This window comes from Berghia stephanieae, chromosome 12 (genome assembly GCF_034508935.2).
Source record: "Berghia stephanieae isolate SIO BIC M18660-M18661 chromosome 12, UCSD_Bste_1.3, whole genome shotgun sequence".
Lineage (NCBI taxonomy): Eukaryota > Metazoa > Mollusca > Gastropoda > Nudibranchia > Aeolidiidae > Berghia > Berghia stephanieae.
Window position 1 is genome coordinate 42,514,075 of NC_088371.1, and position 8,851 is coordinate 42,522,925.

Here is an 8,851-nt window from a genome sequence, read left to right on the forward strand (position 1 = left end):
GGGACTCTCTACTCCTGGGACTCTCTACTCCTGGAACTCTCTACTCCTGGGACTCTCTACTCCAGGGACTCTCTACTCCTGTACTGACGCCACGCCTTCCGTTTCATTCCTATCACACCCAAGGGACTCTCTACTCCAGGGACTTTCTACTCCTGTACTGACGCCACGCATTCCGTTTCATTCCTATCACACCCAAGGGACTCTCTACTCCAGGGACTTTCTACTCCTGTACTGACGCCACGCCTTCCGTTTCATTCCTATCACACCCAAGGGACTCTCTACTCCTGTACTGACGCCACGCCTTCCGTTTCATTCCTATCACACCCAAGGTACTCTCTACTCCAGGGTTTTCTACTCCGATACTCATGTCACGCCTTCTGTTTCATTCCTATCACACCTTAGGGACTCTCTACTCCAGGGACTCTCTACTCCTGTACTGACGCCACGTCTTCCGTTTCATTCCTATCACACCCAAGGTACTCTCTACACCTGGGACTCTCTACTCCTGTACTGACGCCACGCCTTCCGTTTCATTCCCATCACACCCAAGGGACTCTCAACTCCAGGGACTCTCTACTCCTGTACTGACGCCACGCCTTCCGTTTCATTCCCATCACACCCAAGGGACTCTCTACTCCAGGGACTCTCTACTCCTGTACTGACGCCACGCCTTCCGTTTCATTCCCATCACACCTTTGGGACTCTCTACTCAAGGGACTCTCTACTCCTGTACTGACGCCACGCCTTCCGTTTCATTCCTATCACACCCAAGGGACTCTCTACTCAAGGGACTCTCTACTCCTGTACTGACGCCACGCCTTCCGTTTCATTCCTATCACACCCAAGGTACTCTCTACTCCTGGGACTCTCTACTCCTGTACTCATGCCACGCCTTCCGTTTCATTCCCATCACACCCAAGGGACTCTAGAAAAAAAAAATTTCTGTCCATTAAATTTGTCACTGGGCACTAGAGGGTTAAGTTATTTTGAGATACTTTATCACTGATTGTCTTTACAGGTGCCTGGATCATTACGGGCGGTACAAATGCCGGCGTGATGAGGTTGGTGGGTGAAGCAGTGAGGGACCACGATATGACCTCAAAGCGTAGTTTGGTGACGATAGGGATAGCGCCATGGGGATGTGTCCGGAACAAAGATTGTCTCATTAACGAAACGGTAAGGATGGAAATAGTGATGTGTACAACATAAGATGATGAAAGGTTATTTTTGTACTACACGCCTTGGTAATGACAAAATGAAAATTTCTTTAATGTAGTTTTTGTCATAGGTGGTGAGATATTTACTTAATCCACGAGACATCCTCTTTGGGCCTTGAGGCACCTAGGGCATCCACCATACATCCTCCTTGGGCCACAGGGCACATAGGGCATCCACCAGACATCCTCCTTGGGCCACAGGGCACATAGGGCATCCACCAGACATCCTCTTCGGGCCTTGAGGCACCTAGGGCATCCACTAGACATCCTCTTTGGGCCTTGAGGCACCTAGGGCATCCACCATACATCCTCCTTGGGCCACAAGGCACATAGGGCATCCACCAGACATCCTCTTCGGGCCTTGAGGCACCTAGGGCATCCACTAGACATCCTCTTTGGGCCTTGAGGCACATAGGGTATCCACCATACATCCTCCTTGGGCCACAAGGCACATAGGGCATCCACCAGACATCCTCTTTGGGTCTTGAGGCACATATGGCATCCACCAGACATCTCCATTTTTTGCGATCGGCTGCTGTTGCGATGGCTGTATTCCAGGACAAGCCTGCTTCCTTTAATTTTTTTTCCATGGTCCTTCCCCAGGTTTCTTTGGGTCTTCCCCGCGTTCTCTTCCCATCTGCTGTCCAGTACAAGGCTGTCTTGGGAAGTGACCCTTTTTCCATTCTGGCCACATGACCCAGCCAACGTCATCTTCTTCTTTTTATTTGGCTTTCAATGTTAGCGCAGTCAGCTTTCTTTAATGGATCCACTGTTTTTATTTTTGAAGGCCAAAATACGTTGAAAATTTCTTTTTAGACATTTGTTTTGGAAGGTTTCTGGCTTTTTTATTATGGAGGATTTCATTTTCCAGCTTTCACTTCCATAAAGCAGAACACTTAAAACATTGCTCTTGTATATTTTGTGGTGAGATGACAGAAACTAAAGACTTTCTGGGTGGGGTCTCTTGACTTCCCATGGTGGCCAGGAGGTCGCTTGCTGCGTTTTCTATACCTTTATATTTGTATTCTGAGTTGCTTTCTGTCTTTGACATGGAAATGAGATTACTTGGTTTTGTCCTGGCCCTTGCCAGAGTCCTTGGCTTGGGGGAAGGGGGGAGCATTCAAATGTATAGTGTTAGTTTTGGAGGATGATATTTTTTTCCTTGTAAATCTGCTCTCTGTTATGTGCTATTATGTTTTGTTTTGATTATTATTTGTAAGCATACGCGTGTATTCCTCTTGCTGGATGGGGTTCCTGGCCTCCCATAGTGGGCAGGGGGGTACATACTGTGTGTTCTATCCCCTTATATCTGTTTTCCAACATGCTTTCTGTCTTTGTCTCGGAATGAGAATACTTGGTTTTGTCCTGGCCCTGGCCTGAGTCCTAGCTGGGAGGGAAACAGTCAAATGCATAGTTATTTGTTTTGGGAGATAGATTTTTTTTCCTTGTAAATCTCTTCGTTATGTTTATTATATTTGTTATTATAGTGTATGATCTAAGCATTCAAGTGTGTTCCTCTCTGTTGGATTTTGTGCTTGTTCCGTATGAGACTTATGGTGATCTCAAGCTAAGTACATTTGATGGTATGCTCTTGAATCTACATCTGATCCCTATTTGTTTCCCAGTTCCCCTTTGTCTTACTTTCTCTTGGGTGCTTTAATTGTAATTATAGAAGTTTCGACTATCCCATTTTCTTCCTTTTTACTGGTGCTGATATAACCTAAATGTGTTGCAAGCGTCGTAAACCCTTAAAAACAACATATTCCTCTTGGTGCGATACTGTGCTTGTGTTTGGATGAGAGTTTTAGGTGGTCTCAAACAGGCACACTGATAGTGTGTTCTTGGAGTTTACTTCTATTCCCTATTTGTACCTTTCCTCTTTGTCTTACTTTTTCTTGTGTGCTTTGAATTGTAAATCGTGACATTTTTTACCTTCATTTTTACTGGTGCTGAAATGACCAAACTGTGATTGCAAACACTGTAAAACCCCTAAAAACAAACAAGAAGAAAAAGATGACAACATCTATATATGTGAAGTATGAATTATGAAGATGACAACATCTATATATGTGAAGTATGAATTATGAAGATGACAACATCTATGTATGTGAAGTATGAATTATGAAGATGACAACATCTATATATGTGAAGTATGAATTATGAAGATGACAACATCTATATATGTGAAGTATGAATTATGAAGATGAAAATATTTATGTGTAGTTTATTTATGTAATTCACGTCTGGTTCTATATGTTACTTGTTACTGTTGGTCAGGGACCCTTTGTCAAGCACTTTGAGCATGTATAATGGATATTGCGCTATAGCAAAGCTCACTGGAACTATAGCGCTATATAGCGCTGTGAGGCTGTGTGGTCTTGTGGTATCTCACTCGCTTTCGGATCGGAAGGTTCTGGGTTCGAGCCTCGCTCAGCACAAAGTTGAATCCTTGTAAAAAGCTCTTTACTCACATTCTCTCACCATACTCAGGTGTAAAATGATTACTTGGCCGTTAACAGCCTTGTCTCTGTCGAAAAAATTGCAATATCGTCTAACAGGCGTTATGTCTCATTCTACATGTTACGTGCTGCTGTTGGTCAGGGACACTTTGTAAAGCACTTTGAGCACATTTAGTGGATATTGCACTATATATACGCTCACATAAAAAAAATTGTTATGTTATCAGCATTATTATTAGTACGAATTGTATAGATTGAACAAAGTTGACGTCACTCAGTCCTTTGCTATTGTTTTTTGCCATCTGCTTTTATGAGTAATTCTCACTAAACTGTATTAACCAGACTATAAACGTTCAAGGTTACATAGTTTTTTTCTGTTGATCCGTTATACTTCCAGATGGCAATGTTATGAGCCAAGTGAATATTATCTGTAGATGAAAAACTACTTAAGTGTCATATGTGTGTTTTTGTTTGTTTTTTTCCCCCATGTTTCAGCGCAAAGGGAAATACCCAGCCTCCTACACAATCAAAGGTGACGACAGAAATGGCGAGACCTTTCTGGACCCGAACCATTCCCACTTCATCCTGGTGGACAACGGGTCTCAGCACACGTTTACCACCGAGATTGAATTGAGGACAGCCCTGGAGGAAGCCATCAGCAAGGAGAAAACGGACTCCAGTGCTGGTATGCGACAAAACAACCTTTTATGAAATGGGTACAGTGAGTGGAATACACGTGCCTGCTCCAGTCATTTTTTTTTTCTGAATTAATATTCTCCCAATATATTGGAGTTTAATCAATACCCAGCTGAACGGTCTTTGCTTCGTACCCAAATTGTACTGAGTTCGATCACCCACAGCTGCACTGTGTGGCCTTGAACAGGTCACCTCACCTTAGCTCAGTTTACAGTGCTGCACTGCGGCTGTTGATCATTCCAGTCATCCCTTGGAATAGACCCTAGAGACAAATTTCCCGTATGGGATGAATAAAGGGAATTTTTTTTTTTTTCTCAATAGCCTCTGTGTGATGATATGTTTGTGTTGAAAATAATAGTCTATAGCTTAAATCAACGAACTCGCCATTCAACATTTGTAGTGTTTGTGTGTTGAACTTGTGAAGAAGTTGCGAGAGGGGCTCAAGATAAGGATTACTTTTGAAACCATTTAAAAAAATGGATTTGTGGGTAATGTCGATTGTAGAATGTCCCTCCTGTGGCCGGGGTCAGGACAAAACCAAGTAATCTCATTCCAAGACAAAGACAGAAAGCAAGTTGGAAAACAGATTTAGGAGGTTGGAGGACACAGTAGGTGACCTCCCACTATTGGAGGTCAAAAGACCCCAGTCAGATTGATTGATTTGATTGTATTCATGAATATCCTATATTAATGTACAGATGCCGTGAGTGTGCCTGTGTGTTTGCTCGTGTTAGACGGAGGTGTTGGGACTCTGGAGACTGTACACTCTGCCTTGAAGAAAGGAACGCCGACTGTTGTCATCAATGTAAGAAAAAAAGACTAAAATCGTCTATCGTCCTATCTCAAAAAGGTGTTATCTTGGGGTGTTTTAGATTCAAAAATTAGAATTTATACATTATACAAAAAAATTTTAAGGTTAAGGGTTTGAGCCCTGTCCTGAACAGCACATAATTGCTGTTTACTCACATTATAATAATAATGTGACTATGTGGTCTTGTGGAATGACACTCGCTTTTGGATTGGAAGGTCCTGGGTTCGAGCCTCGCTCAGCACATAGATGAGTCTTCTTTACTCACATTCTCTCACCATACTCAGGTGTAAAATGAGTTGTCTCTGTCCGAAAAAATTGTAATATCGCCTAACAGGCGTCATGTCCCATCCTACTTTTTAAGTGTTGCTGTTGACCCCTTGTAAAGTGCTTTGAGCACATTTACTGTATATAGTGCTATATAAAAGCTCAATTTTTTTGTTTTTTTAATTTCACCTTACTCAATTGTTAAATGAATCTCTGACTGTTTACAGCCTCGTCTCTTTCTGAATAGCACGCTTAGTAGATATTGCACTTAATGTGTGCTTCAGTTGTTTGTTTATTAATTTTTTAAAATTTTTTTTTTTTGGGGGGGGGGGGGGGTTGTTGTTTAGATCAGCCCAAGAGTAACAGACAATCACAGTACTCATGCATGCAAATCAAAAATTTAAATTTTCTTAATCTTTTTCTTTCGTTTTTAATCAGTAAGCTTACACATTCTTTGTGGACATCATACTCACCGTTTTGTCTCTAACAATTTGTCTCTCATAATACTATTTTAGGTACATTGAAAAATTCTATCTGTATGTTTTGTTGGGGTTTTTTTCTGACTATTCTTTCATCTTAACTTAACTAAAATTGTGAATATTTTCAAGTTTTTGTTCTTGTCTTCATCTCTTTTGCTTTTATAAAAATGTTGTTTTCTTTTCTCATTGTCCAGGGTTCTGGCAAAGTGGCCGATATTCTAGCGTACGCCGTCCAAAATGTGAGGGAAAGAGAAGTCAATGCAACAGATCGTGAAGGGAGAGCCGTTACAATGTAAGTTGCTTTTTAATTGGAACTCTCATGAAAGTGAAGGTTTACATGTAAGACCACTCAGTTACCCCACTTAATCCAGGTGGATTTGAGTACCTGGCCATAGGCAGTGACAGATATTTTATGTTTACTAGTACAATACAGCACTGCTTATAAATTTCACTTTTGTTTTTGTTTTTTATTATTCTATCCAGAACTGAGACGTACTTGGAGGATTCTGTTTTGGCCGATATTGAAGAAATGGTAGAGAAAGACTTTGGAAGAGATGAAAATTTCAGTCGCCACGTGGAGTGGATCAAAGAATGCACCAAGAGCATGGACAAGATTTCTGTCTTTGAGCTGGACTCCAAGAATTCTGCTAAAGAAGTGGATCTGGCCATTCTCAAAGCTCTTCTCAAAGGTAGCCTGGTTTGATTCATCAATTACTTGGCTACGACCCATTCGGCTGGCATGCAAGGCAATGTCGTGAATAGATTTTGACATCTCATTCACGATGAGAAATAAAATAAATAAATAATTTTTTGTCACCAACTTAATTGTGGAAAGTCTGTTCATTCCTCATACTATCCAGTGGAAATCTAAAAGAAATTAGTAATAGTTATTTACTGGATTTTCTGAAAGAAAAACAATTTTTTAATAATTTTTTTAAAAACTAGAGATTTTATATAGCGTAATATCCACTATATGTGCTCAAAGTGCTTTACAAGGGGTCCCTGACAAACAGCAACACGTAACTTGTAAAACGAGACAGATACCTTTTTGGCGATATTACAATTTTTTTCCTGACAGAGACAATGCTGTTAATGACCAGGTACTCATTTTACACCTGAGTACGGTGAGAGAATATGAGTAAAGAGCCTTTTCCAAGGACTCAACTATGTGCAGAGCGAGGCTCAAACCCAGGATCTTCTGATCCAAAAGCTAGTGTCATACCACAAGACCACATAGCCGCATAAGAAGAAACATTAATAGTAGTTGAAATGATTAGTTATATAAAGGAGAGTGACCATGTAATGGTTTTTTCTTTCATTTAAAGAAATAATAAATTCTGTCATACACAACTATTGTAAATCATTCTATATTTTTTTACAGACTAATCTCTCCCTTTTTTTCTTTCTTGTCAAGCCAACAAATCCAACGTCCGTGATCAGCTTCGACTCGCTCTGTGCTGGAATAGAATTGATGTGGCCAAGATGGAAATTTTCACGGAAGAACAGAACTGGGAGGTTGTACACAAAAAATATTTTTTTAGAATAGATTATAGATGGTTTATGTTACATTAAGGCAAAAATCAAAATATGTTAACGCCATCAACTGGCATCATCTGTCACCATCCAAACATTGATACTTGAAGCTCGAAGAAATCAATAACAATGGCCAAATGGCATGGAAGCTTTCTTATACTTAACGACGACAGATGATGTGGAAGTTTCACGTTTCCCAGTTGTCCACAAACACAATAAATTCCAGCAAGGAAGTTGATCTCTTGGATTAGTCCTTAACCCCCTCCTTACCAACTCCAGGAAAATTGTCACGTTTATTACAATACAGTGAAAATGTTTCTTTTTCAGACTTATAAGTAGGTCTGCATCACAATTTATAAACACTTGATTAATGTTGTTGTTCAGTAGAGCTTGTTCAAAACCAAAAATATGATTAGCATGATTTTAGACTTGAAATAAAATAAATATATATTTTCTGCTAGGCAGACATGACATATTAGATTAATAGGGTCGGTAAGCAGAGAGCTAAAGACAAGTTAACCCTTGGAGATGAATAAAGGGATTTTTTTTCTTTTAGTAGGTCACCAGGCCTTTATTACTATTTAATGTATACTACGTGTGAGACTATGTAGTCTCGTGGTATGACATTCGCCTTCGGATCAGAAGGTCCTGGGTTCAAGTCCTGAGTTGAGTCCTTGGAAAACATTCTTTACTCACATTCTCTCACCGTACTCGGGTATTAAAAGAAGACCTGGCGTTGTCTCCGTCCAAAAACATTGTACCTATCGCCTAACAGGCATCATGTTCTGTCCTACATGTTAGTGTTGCTGTTGCTCAGGGACCCCTTGTAAAGTGCTTTGAGCACGTTTAGTGGATATTACACTATATAAAAGCTCAAGTTTGTATTTTGTTTTTGTTTTTTATTGTTTGTTTTTTTGTCATCTGTGATGCATCCGTTTTGCTCACACAATTTCCATTAAGATCTGATGCTCAAGTTTGACTGTGAAAATCAATTTTCATTTCTTTCCCTAGACGGGTGCCTTGGATGACGCGATGATGATGGCCCTCAAGTTGGACCGAGTGGAATTTGTACAACTGTTCCTGGATCATGGAGTCAAACTAAAGGAGTTTCTTACGGAGAAGAGACTGCTGGAGCTTTACAACAGTGTAAGATTATCACGCATGACAGTTATCTTATGATTATAATAATAATAAATAATAATAATAATAATAATATAATAATAATAATAATAATAATAATGATAATAAATAGTAAAAATAATAATAATAATAATAATAATAATAATAATAATAATAATAATAATAAAATAATAATAATGATAATAATATAATAATAATAATGATAATAACGATAATAATAATAATATAATATAATGAATGTATATAGCGCCT

The 8,851-nt window shown here is 39.7% G+C and overlaps 1 protein-coding gene across 1 annotated transcript in view; it reads left to right on the top strand.

The window, feature by feature from the left end:
* The window catches only part of LOC144958006 (transient receptor potential cation channel subfamily M member-like 2), a gene marked incomplete in the record, with an annotated part of 76,324 nt that overhangs the window by 19,328 nt on the left and 48,145 nt on the right, over positions 1-8,851 (top strand). The window contains 7 exon segments of the mRNA XM_078889591.1: positions 1,019-1,176; positions 4,172-4,361; positions 5,071-5,177; positions 6,121-6,218; positions 6,410-6,615; positions 7,341-7,441; positions 8,471-8,605. Coding sequence (XP_078745717.1) covers positions 1,019-1,176; positions 4,172-4,361; positions 5,071-5,177; positions 6,121-6,218; positions 6,410-6,615; positions 7,341-7,441; positions 8,471-8,605 — 995 coding nt within the window.